General features: G+C 46.2%; 1 protein-coding gene across 1 annotated transcript in view; it reads right to left on the bottom strand.

Annotated features, from left to right (window-relative positions):
- The window catches only part of NDUFA10 (NADH:ubiquinone oxidoreductase subunit A10), a 59,444-nt gene that overhangs the window by 36,535 nt on the left and 10,060 nt on the right, over positions 1 to 12,849 (bottom strand). Inside the window, exons 5-8 of the mRNA XM_017518417.2 lie at positions 10,993 to 11,114; positions 7,781 to 7,860; positions 5,984 to 6,038; positions 3,914 to 3,999 (exon numbers count right to left, since the gene is read on the bottom strand). Coding sequence (XP_017373906.1) covers positions 3,914 to 3,999; positions 5,984 to 6,038; positions 7,781 to 7,860; positions 10,993 to 11,114 — 343 coding nt within the window. The remainder of the gene's footprint in view (positions 1 to 3,913; positions 4,000 to 5,983; positions 6,039 to 7,780; positions 7,861 to 10,992; positions 11,115 to 12,849) is intronic.

Here is a 12,849-nt window from a genome sequence, read left to right as displayed (position 1 = left end):
CAGTGACACAGAGGTGAAGGCCCTGCAGTGACACAGAGGTGAAGGCCCTCCAGTGACACAGAGGTGGAAGTGGAAGACAGTGATATGGATGCTCCTGAACCCGAGCAGGCCGAGGCCACTGTGTTTGTATCTTAATTAACAAAGACAAAAGAAGTTTAAAAAGTAAAAATAAATAATTTCAAACATCAGAAAATACTTCTAGAATGAGGATATAAAGAAAAAAATGTAAGTAAGTTTATAAAGTAAGAAAGTTTTAGCAAGCCAAGGTTAATTTCTTACTGAAGAAAACTTTTTATGTAAGTGTAGTGTAGCCTAATTGTACATTGTTTCAAGTCAACTGTAGGGTACAGTAATGTCCTAGACCTTCACGTTCACCTTCCACTCACGCACGCACCCACTCACTCACTCCTAACCCACTCACCCACACACCCACTCCTCACCCACCCACTCACTCCTCACCCACTCAACCACCCACTCACCCAACCCACTTACTCCTCACCCACTCACCCCTCACTCACCCACCCACCAGTCACTCTCGTCAACCTACCCACTCAACCACCCACTCACCCAACCCACTTACTCCTCACCCACTCATTCACTCCTCACTCACTCACCCACTCAACTCACCGACTCACACACCCACTCACCTACTCACTCACTCCACCCACCCACTCACTGACCCAGCCACTCACCCACCCACCCACTCACTCACCCACCTACTCACTCACTCCACCCACCCACTCACTGACCCAGCCACTCACTCACCCACCCACCTACTCACCCACCCGCTCACTCACCCACCCACTCACCCACGCATGCACTCACCCACTCACTCCTCACCCGCCCACTAACATCCACCCACCTACCCACCGACTCACCTACCCACTCACCCACGCATGCACTAACCCACTCACTCTTCACCCACCCACTCACCCACCCACTCACCCACTCACTCACCCACCCAGTCACTCACCCACCTACCCACCGACTCACCCACTCATCCACCCACTCACCCATGCACGCACTCACCCACTCACTCACCCACCCACTCACCGACTCACTCACCCATCCACTGACTCAACCATCTACTGACTCACCCACCCACCCACCCAATCCTTACTCAGAGCAACTTCCAGTCCCACCAGCTCCACTCATGGTACATGCCCTAGACAGGTGGACCATTTTTTTTAACATTTAGATACACAAATCTTTACCACTGTGTTACAACTGCAGACGGTACTCAGTCCTGTGCCGTGCTGAACAGGTTTGTCGCCTAGGAGCAACAGGCTCCACCATCCAGCCTAGCTGGGCAGGTTAGAGCCTCTATGCTTCTGTAAATACACACTATCATGTTTTCATGACAATGACATCACCTAATGACACCTTTTCTGAAACACATCCCTGTCATTAAGCAATGCAGAACTACACTACAAAGCAGTGCTCTGCCCTGCAGGGCTGGTGGGCACGTCACTCAGAGGTCAGCTCTCGCACCAAGGGGCGAGGCAGCCTGGGAATCTGGGTTTTTACACATGCACAGAAAAAACATGGACAGCATCTTAATCACGCGTGTCTTTAGGAGGTGGGTTCAACTTCACTGCAGATTTCCATAATGCGTGAATTAAAGATAATTAATGTAAATTATTCCTGAAATCAGAAAAAAGCTACTTAGAAAGTTAAAAAAAGCTTAGGATTAAAGAACAAAAATATTAAGAGAGAAATGTAAGAACGCCATGAATCTACAGAGTATACTAATATACCATAAACAGTATTATAATAGTCACTAAAACTTTAGTGTTTATGATATACACTGTTCTGAGCCTTTCAAATTATTCCCACATTTAATCCCCACAACCGTCCTAAGAGGTGGCTTCTATTTTCTCCCTGCTTTACAACAAGGAGCTTCTCAAAGTGCTGGGGTTACAGGCGTGAACCCCACCTGGCCAAAAGTAAACTGATTACACATTCTGTTCACATTTTGATCAGTAAACTTTCAGTGACATGTGCAGTGAGCCAGCTGTTCTTCTGGTCATCCTATGAGACTACTGTATCCTCACTTCCCATCAGGTCGAGAAAGAAGGGTCAGTCCTGCCCACAGTAAGCACCAACGGCCCAGGGACGCCATCATCACAGGACCAGGAATAGAGCTGCCATCTGCAGGCACCAACTGCCTGACTGACTTCCAAACATTGAGGAGAGGGCAAGTCGAGTGCCCAGGCCATCCTCATGCCTCCTGGCCCTCGAGAGGCAAGGTGTGGGTGTGGGCTGTGCACAGTATCCTGGGCAGAGGCCGGAAGCAGCACAGGGCAGGCTCAGGCCGAGGGCTCAAGATTCAACACAGAAGGCAGATCCCAAAAGAGCTACTCATGCTTCCCACATTTTCACAAGCCGAAGACCCTCAAATTACTTGAATCTTGATTTATAAATAATCAGAATTATGATACGACAGCACTTTTCACTACAAAATCATCTCTGAATTTTGTAGAATTTATAGCCCTAAAAGAAATCAAAGTCCCTCACTCCAGATCCATCTCCTGAGGTCACACTGGATGTGAAGCCCACACCAGGCACTGGGTGTCACAGTGACGGGAAGCAGCAGGGGCAGGTGGGGGAGGAGAAACCAGAGCAAGACGAGATCCCCCCAGAGGGGCAGCTAGCGCCAGCCAGTACATAAGAGGCACAGCTGGGCATCACCGGTGGGAAGGCCAGCATAGAGAGACACTGCAAGAGGCCACCTGGGGGATGTCTGTTGGGTGTGCAGGGGAAAGGTCTGGGCTAGGACCTACGGTGATATCCACGCTATCCACAGCTGTGTGACTAGATATGTCCTCATGAAATCGAATTCGACGGATGAGACCCTGCCAGGGGTCACTGTGCCTGCCACAGCCTGGCAGCAGGTGGAAGGAACAGCGGAGGAGAGCCTGGCGCCAGAAGGCAGCTAAATCCTCTTATCTGACACTGTATCCTCTGAGGGAGAGTGGGGGCATGCAACCAGGGGAAGGTGTGGGGCAGAGTGGCTGCAATGCTGCTTCCGGGGCCAGGGAGCAGCATGAAGACAGACAACCGTCTGCTGCGTTGGGAACTGCAAGGGCGTCTTTTGGCAGGAGCAGTTTCAGTGGAGTGATGCAGATGAAGGTAGCTTTTTTTTTTTTTTTCCAACTTACTGAATCTGTACAGTTTTCATTTTTCATTCAACAGATATCAAAGAATCCACACAACAGCTGAATGGATGCAAGTCACTTCTCTGCTTCAAATCCCCAAAGAGCATCTCATCAGAAAAAGTCCCACCACAGGCGCCATCACCCACCCGCCTTCTGCCGTGGCTCCCTCCTAGTCCTGCTGGCTTCCACCATGGCCGCCCCTCCCCCACGCACTCCAGCCACACTGGCTTGGCTGCTGGGCGCACCTTCCCCCAGGCTCCTGCCTCAGAGCTTCTGCGCCTGCTGAGCCCCTGCCCCCTGCTCACCTCACAGTCCACAGAATCCAGCCCTGGCCTCACTCAGGCCTTGTCCCGAGAGATCCTTTGTCACCCCTGGCTACTCACCACCCTGTTACAAAGGATTACTTCTCTCCCTGGCCTTTGTGACCTGACAGTTTCATCTGTGTGTTTACTCTGCCGCCCCACCCCCGCCCCCAACTAAAATACATTTTCAAAGACATCAAGAACTTTATCTGACACTATGTCCCTTACATCCGGAAGAGTGACACACAGAGGAAGCAAAATACCTGTTAAACAATGGCACTCAATACATTAATTATCAGACCAGAGGATTCAAGAGCTGTTTAGAAGAAAAAGTGCATCTGAGTATTGGTTGGTGCTAACACCTAAGCTGAAACATAATGATTTCCAAATGCTCTCCGTTTCCGTCGTCCAAGCAGAGCCCGCAGGCGAGCAGCTCCACCCGGATGCACTCACAGCAATCGCACGTGGTGAAGAGTGAGATCGTCCTGCTTCAGCCATGGTCCTTTCTCGAACTTAACGTATTCAATGTCCTCTATCACCTAAGACAGGAAAAAGTCCAATTTAAACACAGAACCCCATTTTAGACATTTAAAGGAAATAACTTTTTTCTGAGACAGTCTGGCTCTATCATCCAGGCGGGAAAGCAGTGGCGCAATCACAGCACACTGCAGCCTCAATCTCCAGGGCTCAAGCAATCCTCCCACCTCAGCCTCCCGAGCGGCTGGGACTACAGGCACACGCCACCGCACCCGGCTAATGTTTGTATTTTTAGTGGAGACGGGGTCTCGCCATGCTGCCCAAGCTGTTCTCAAACTCCTGGGCTCAGGCGATCCTGCTGCCTCAGCCTCCCAAGGTGCTGAGGTTATCGGCATGGGCCACCATGTTGGGCCAAGAAGTTACCTTTTAATACATTATAAGCTACAAATATTTGGCAGGAAGAATCCCACCATGACAGTCACGATGAAAGAGAAGCTGGCCGACCTGTAATGACATGGGGGGTTGCATGTTGCACCTCAATACAGCCTTGCCTAGGTAACACGCGGGGATCAGGAAGTAGGGCAGACACCCTGAGGCTGGGGAAAAGGACAGGTGAGGACAATGAAGACTACAGGAGAAAAGTAAGCCTTCAGGGCAGGCCACTCCTTTCTTCCCAAGCTCAATCTAAAAGGCAAAACCTAGCCCCTCAAAATGGCCAAAGAATGAGACAGAAATCCATTTCTCAGAGAGACCTAATGAACCAGGTGCCCAACCCCAAGGCTGACCGTCTACAGTCTGACCTTCCAGAGGAGCCACCTTTCCATACGCATTCCCTCCTCAGAGCAGGCCGAACTCAGGAATCCTTTTCAGTTTTGAGAATTTGAGCAGATTCAAAAATGAACTCAAATAACAGTGTTAGAGACAAATGTACTACTCTTCTTCTAAGATACATGCCACCTCAACGTTCTCTCAAACGTATAAAAATACTCTAAAAACAGAAACAGAAGGCCAAGGAGAAATGAAAAGTAATTTAATCAGTCCAAGCAGAATAAACCAGGGTCTCAAAAGAACCCTTACAACTGCTGGTAGGAGAGGCCGGGTGAGAATGCAGGCCTTCCATCTGCAAGAAGGAGGCCACTGTGTGTGCAGAAAAGCTCAGTAACCTCCCTCTCATCCTCCAATGCTGAGAGGCAGCTGAAGCCTGCTTCCACCCAAGCCGCCAACTCCGCAAAGCTGCTCTGTTACACAGCACCACTCACACTTCAAGACCAGATCCTAAAACCCGTATTTTCTTCTAGAATTGTTATACCTTGTTTTTAGTAATTTATGCTTAATATATAAAATATAAAATAAAAAGCTTGTTTTTAAACAAATTGATGCTCAATTGCCTCGGTACCATTAGAAAATGCTTTCCTCTACTTCATTTTTGTGATTATCCTTTAAGGAACTAACTTTGCCAAACTGAAGACACTCACACACAGGTGCACACACATTTCTGGACTCTTGTTTTGTTCCTTTAAGCTCTTTATTAATTCTTGCATTAACACCATAATGCTCTCCTTACGATCATCCTACAGCTTGTTTTTGTATGTGAGAGGGCAAACGTTCTTTCGTTATTGTTCTTCAGATGTTTTAATGTTTGTCTGGCTATTATTCATAAAGTTCTCTGAAAACTACACCAAGATTTACTAGGCTTTCACAAAATACACTAATTTAGGGAAAACGGTTAACTTTACGTGTAAATCTTTCCCATTAATTAATCCAACTTTCAGTCTTCCATCTCTTTAATAAAAATGTTGAGGCAGATGACCCAAGATTCTTTGACATCTATAATTTTCAGAACATGGAAACTGAATCACTTAAAAGAAAACCAAAACCTCATGGCCAGGGAAGTGTGATGATGGGTTTGGTTGGTACTGCTTTTAGGTGATAAAATACTGATGTTTGTTAAGATCAGTGGGAATCTAACTAATTATCTGATTTGCAAGAACCTTATACATGAATCAAATGTAGGAATGACTTTCAACTTTTCAACTATTTACTTACCTTTACTGAATCTTGAGCTTCCCTTGCAGAATACTGTAAAATCTCACATTTTTCACTGTAAGAAAAAAAAAGATCAAACTCAATGTAGACGTCTCCAAGCCGAAGTTAAATGTACAAACGAATACATACCACTAAAGTTTCCTACTCAAATATTAAAACCTCACATTCTCTGCACTGGGTGTTGTGCTGAGCATGTTTGGGCTCATTAGAGCTTATTTGGTTCAGGAGGACATGTTAAAAGAAGCCAAAATGTACTCATGGCTGGCTTGACAGTGACAACAGCAGGTCCACCACCAACTGCAGTGCCCGCAGCAGGAAAGCATGACCAAGCCCAGGGCCTAACCGAGCAGAGGCACAGAGGGCATCTTCATTCCAGAGTACCCTCCACACATTAGGATGTAAACATAGAGGGTAAATAGATACTCCAAGAATTTACAAGCTGTTTATTCTGAGACTGAAAGCAGCATCTGACCCCTACAGTGGTGCCAAATAAACTTCACCAACTCTGCCGACCATCTTCAACAGACCACTAGTTAATTACATTACTAAGTATAGGTGAAGTACTTGTATTATATAAAGCCTCACCATTACTGACTCACATCACTTCCAAAGTGTAGGAAAAATAAAAACGTCTTTAAGCTCTGCAATCACTCAGTAACGTGTGTTCCACACAAGTCTATAAGACACAATTCACAGAGTCAAACAACTGGATAACAGCTTCCTGCTGCTACGCGATCACTGCTCTCCTCACAGCACACAAGAGCACCGTGAACGGTCAGTGGCTGCAAGCAGAGTAAACACTAAATCCACGGTGAGGAAGGTGACTTACTGCACTTGCCAGCAGGGCAGGCAAAACATTCACACTTCCGGTAAAGAAAAAAATAGCGAAATAAAACATTTCTCTTATTCAGTTTTGATTTTATTGTTTATAATTACCTACGGTCTAACAATATTATCTACAGCTGTTCATTGCAAAAATTCAGTATTTTAAAAAAGATTCAGTATTTAATTAAAATAAATTTAAAATTAAAGTTTATTTCCAAAATTACTATACCTTTCTTTGTTTTACTCACAGCTTGCAGTTACTTTGAAATTTTAAACAAGAACATGAGATTTGTAGGCATCAGAAGAGGCTTAGGTTTTTAAAAAGTATGAGAAATACTATAAAGATCTTCAATTCAAGCATTATTCAAACAGTCTTGAGTTTAATTGGACTTGAATGAGTGTGGTAGACATTTCTTACACATGGATGTACCCAGGGACCACCATATGACAGCTATAGGATATCTTCCTTGTGCTTCCAGTAAAGAAAGAAAGAGAGAAAGGAAACAGTCTGGTGCTGCTTCCTTCATCTAACCCAAACATCTCTTAAGGACATCAGTGAAGAATGTCTACAGAACACGTTATCCTTCATGAACTTTCTCCATGAATACGCTTCCAATCAACTCTCCTAGGTAAACATGAATGTTTAGTTGCCACCTGAAGTAAAAATATACAAATTTTCTCATGATAAAACCTGTCATGGAATAGAGCTTGGGTTTACTTCTAATATCAAAAAACTTCAGATATATAACAGAGCAAAAGTATCGACAAGATAAACAAACCAAAACAAATAAACCAATAAACCCCACAAAATCAAACTAAAATATCTCCTGTTTTTCTCATTTATAAACATCAGATTAAACATGTCAGACAATATCCACTGCAGCAGAAAACTCCCTGGCTGCTGTGGCCTAAGAAGCAACAGGAAAAGAAGTTTAGTTTCCGTCCCGTAAATCAGTCACGTGTCTGACTCACCTCATCTCAGGGAGGAAGATTTTCTTATAGCTATCCTCAATGTCCTGCAGATAGGCAGAGGTGACCTTCATTTCATGTGGCTAAACAAAAGCAGAGAAATTAAACTGGGAAACATTTAGACTTCCATTTTCTTTGACCTGTGCGTATATAAAATGTGAAGACAATCACTGAGCACTATTTTCTTACAGCTCACATCGGGCACTGTAGGGACAGTGGGGTGACAGAACAGGGTGCCACAATCAGTTAGAATCCTTCACCTCTACTACAGTGAACACCTGAGCCTGCCCAGGTGCTCCCACAGCATGACTTTCTCCACACATTCTAAGACGCGTACTTAAGGCAAGAAAGAGGCCTGCTACAAAGCAGCACTGTCCTTCCGTCTGCCTCACGCCTGAGTGTAAGAATGAAAGAGCACCAGAAATTGGGGGCAGCGGCCTGTCTCTCCGCCGTCTGTCCTCAGCACACCTCTTGTCACCCGACTCTCCCTGCATCTCCAGCGTGCTCTCCACCTCCACCCATCTCCCTGCAACCACTTCCCCCACTTTCTATAGCTCTCGCCTCCCTCATCATCTGAAACGTGCTATGCCAATTTCAGAAACTTGAAATTCCAATTATGAGTGGCAAGTTTTAAAATTTAAAACTCCTTACAGTTGAACACTATCTTCTCGGCCCGTTTTATTTTCTTCATGTCATTTACCTCTATTTGATGTATTTCTTATCTATCTCCTTGTTTGCTATCGGTCCCCCACCAGCACATGAGCTCCTGGCGAGGCCTCATCCACCCTGCTCGCCGGTATGCCCCAGCACCAGCAGCGTCCAGTACAGAGTGGATGCTCAGTAAACAAGGAAGGAATAAAGAAACGAACAGGCCTCTGTTTCAACTTACAAAACTATGAAAACATTCTAAAACTGGATTATCAAAAATCATTCAGCCGTACCCTTAAAATGGGTGAATTTTACAGAGTATAAATTATACTTTACTGAAGCTGTTCAAAGTAAGAAAAACCGTATCATTCAGAGAATATGTCTCAACTGGTATTAATTCCAGTAATGAGATGGGACACAGGGAAAGGATGACACAGGCAATGTGGCACTTCATCATTCTGTCAAAAAGGGGAAAGACTGCAGTCGAGAGTTCTGCTTTCCAACAAGGACTTGACATCTGGGCAGAGGCCCTCTTTGTTCACCTTTGTAGCCTCCCAATGCCTGGCACACGTGCCTTACATATAGGAAGTGCTCTGTCTTAGAGGAGTGAGTGAGTGAAATCAATAGCAGTATAAAAGAGTGCTATGATTCTAAATCTCTATCATTAACTATGTTCCAAGTAAGATAAGATTAAATGTTGACTGATTACAAAAGAAACTCTAGGTAATATAAACACATAACAAGCAACATAACACAACCATCTCAGAAACCTGACCTGACCTTACTTGATGAAATGTTTAGTTATTATCACTTTGACTGATTTCTCAAAGTCTAGAAATGGTTTTTGGACATGCCCATCAGTTATTCCCAAAAGCTGCAATACTGAGACACAAGTCTGCACTGAAATAGAAATCAAAGTAGGACGACAACTCACAGATAATACAGTGTCTCTTCTACAAAATGGGGTAATTTTAGCTGGTGATGCTATTTAAGACTTCACTCGGAAAAATTAAAAAGTTGAAGCTCTACTTTAGACCTCAGAATTATTTTTGAAATACTGTTTTCCCAGATAACAAAAGAATACCTAAAGAATGTTAAATATATGATTTTTCTCCATGTCAGCATAATAAGCAAATGTGCCCAAAGTTATTCCACTGAGAAATAAACATTTTTAACTTGCAGGTCCCTCCTTCTGCCGCTTGATGGAAGGTTCTCGGAAGTCTAACTGCACAACATACTTAAAAGCAAACGCTGAAGCAGTAACAGGTTCCGAGCGGCAAGAGAAAGGCACATACAGATGCCTCACTGTTTCTACCACTGCAAAACAGGGAAGGAAAGCTGGTCTCATGGATCTTTCAGGAGCAGCAAAAATTAACCAGAGCTAAGGCCAGCACGGTGGCTCGCTCCTCTAACCCCAGCAACTCTGGGAGGCTGAGGCAGGCAGATCACCTGAGGTCAGGACTGTGTTCCAGGTCAATCACAGTTCTAATGCTGACTAGACACGGCGTGTAACTGTGTTCCAGGCGGGTCACAGTCCAAGCGCTGACCGCACACCGTGTGTGACCGTGTTCCAGGCTGCAACCAGCCTGACCAACATGGAGAAACCTCGTCTCTACTAAAAATACAAATTAGTCAGGCATGGTTGTGCATGCATGTAATCCCAGCTACCCGGGGGGCTGAGGCAGGTGAATCGCTTGAACCTGGGAGGTGAGGGTTGCAGTGAGCTGAGATCACACCATTGCACTCTAGCCTGGGCAAGAAAAGCAAAACTCTGTCTCTAAAAAAAAAAAAAAAAAAAAAAAAAAAACCAGAGCTTTACTGTTGCCCTTATAAGAACCCACCATTCAGAAAGGTATTTACTGAGCACCTACAAGAATTCCAGCACAGAGGATGGGCACCAGAATGAGGAACACGCAGGCAGCCCTTCATTTTCATCACAATATCGAAAAGGAGATCAGATTCTCCTCCGGAAAAAACAACACAGTATTAAACAAGAACGGGACACAGGGCAAAGATGGTCTTTGTTTCATCTCAGGATCCTCCATCAGGCTGCCAACAGAGCTACCCACGGCCACAGGGTCACTTCAGAAGGCCTTGTTTCAAGGCCACCTAACTAAGGTCTAACAAAAAAAACAAAGAGTAAACGGACACATGCGGAGATCACTGCCCTGCTGCTCTGATGACGAAGGTTATTAGAAATCGCTTTCAATGTGTAAAAAAACGGTAAGACACAAAAACCTCATCAGAGAACAGAAAAGTACATGACAAAGGGATGGAGGACGCTCTGCCAGGAGGCCCCCCACAGCCTCCCATGAACAGCAGGGGGGACTCAGAGACAGTAGCGGGCCACAGAGCACTGGTAGGCAGCAGATCTGCAGGTGGTGGCACCAGGCTGAGCCCTGGGGTCTCCCCTCCACCCCTGCAGACACCCTCTGTCAGGTGGGACCAGGGTGCATGTCACTCCTCCTAGTGAGGACTGGTAGGAATTAGTATGCTATTAAAACAGGACTTTTAGCTCTGATCGACATCAGAAATAGGCTTGGCCTTTGATTGAAAAATGGCATTACATCTCCCTTCTTCTGAATCCGACGCTGGATCTCTGGAACCGGTACATCCAGGTAGATCACCAAGTGAGGAGGCAGGTAATCGCAGATGGTGATCTTCTTCACCTCGTTGTAGTGCTCCACACCTGGCACACACAGAAGAAAGGGGCATTGTCACCTAACAGTCCCCATGCAGGCTTCTAAAACATGCTCCTCTTTGAATAAAAGGGCAAAGAGACATGCAATTCTCAGAGCCACGTTCTACAAATCATATCACGGTCACAGTGATATGTGACCACACATGGCACGTGACTGTGTTCCAGGTGGGTCACAGTTCTAAGCACTAAGTTTTGCTTCTGAGGCAAGGTATAGGTCCCACAAGATGAAAGACACAGTTCAGTGATCTTTGAACTGAAATACATTCCATATACCTGCAGTATGTATATTTCTTCATAGTAATAACAGATAAAAGAGTCTAGTCTTTTCTATAGAAAAATACTTTAGTTTTCAAATAACTCAGCTAAAAATCTTCAAGCTACATTTATCCAGATTCAGTAAGTATAATCAGCTATATGGAAGTATGTACTGAGTCAGATTTAGTGACAACATGAAATTGAAAGCAGCTAAGGCTGAGGAATAATTCTCCCGAAGTGACCACCACACAGAATGCATAACGCCGATGGCACCCACAGGGTCCGTGCTGCCTAAGGGAACCCTGCTGCTCTGCAGAGCACTCTGCACCTGCACGTGCTCACGCACACACCCGACCTCCTGGAAGCCAGCAGGGAGCGCACATCAGTGCGAGTGGAGAGGCCTGTCAAGAAGCCATCCCCTGTGCAGCACTTCACATGGTGGAACCTTCCAGAAGTGACAAGCAGGCAGCCACGCTAGGGTCAACAGAAAGACAACTATTTTGCTTTAAAGGAAATGGGCTGGGAACAGTGGCTCACGCCTGTCATCCTAGCACTTTGGGAGGCTGAGGTGGGCACAGATTGTTGGAGTCCAGGAGTTCAGGAGCAGCCTGGACAGCTTTGGTGAAATCCTGTCTCTACCAAAAATACAAATATTAGCCAGTCTCATAACCCAGTCTCAAAATAAATAAACAAATGAATGAATAAAAATTTTAAAAATTAAAATTAAATTTTAAAAGAGGTTCAGTGAGTATTCCTAGTAACCTCACTCTAGAGGCAATGGTGAGATGGGCCTGCTCAGGGTCAGGGACGGCATGACTAGAAGAACAAGACCACCAGGAGGAGGTGTGACAAAGCGAAGGGCCTGGGCTGCCAGTGGGTGCCGTCCACCTGGGCCTACAAACACAAGCCCACGTCCAGGCAGAGCACACCGGGCCTCGGGTCTGCTTCCTGACAGCTGGGCTGCTAGTACGCCGGTCTCTCCCCAGACTGAGACCAAGTCTCACCCTCATTCCTGCCCTCACCCTTACTCCCGTTGGCACACCACTTCTCAGATGGTTCCCGCCATGCTCTGTGCCACCTGTCCTTTAGCCAACATGATCTGCTTCCCCCAGCCCAGCACTGAAACGACTCTGGCTAACGTCACCAGCCCCTGAAAGGTGAAATGTGGCAGTCACTTCTCCCTGGGGGTTCCACTTCTGGACCTCCCACGCCTGAAGACAAGAATGCCCACGGTCACGGCTGGACCCCCAACGCCTGAGGACAAGAATGCCCACGGTCAGGGCTGGACCCCCCCAAGCCTGAAGACAAGAATACCCAAGGTCAGGGCTGGACCCCCAACGCCTGAAGACAAGAATGTCCACGGTCAGGGCTGGACCCCCAACGCCTGAAGACAAGAATACCCACGGTCAGGGCTGGACCCCCCCACGCCTGAAGACAAGAATACCCACGGTCAGGGCTGGACCCCCCC

Source organism: Cebus imitator, unplaced genomic scaffold, assembly GCF_001604975.1.
Source record: "Cebus imitator isolate Cc_AM_T3 unplaced genomic scaffold, Cebus_imitator-1.0 Scaffold680, whole genome shotgun sequence".
Taxonomy (NCBI): domain Eukaryota; kingdom Metazoa; phylum Chordata; class Mammalia; order Primates; family Cebidae; genus Cebus; species Cebus imitator.
The sequence above is the reverse complement of the archived record's forward strand: the minus strand, read 5'-3'. Positions and strand labels throughout refer to the sequence as shown.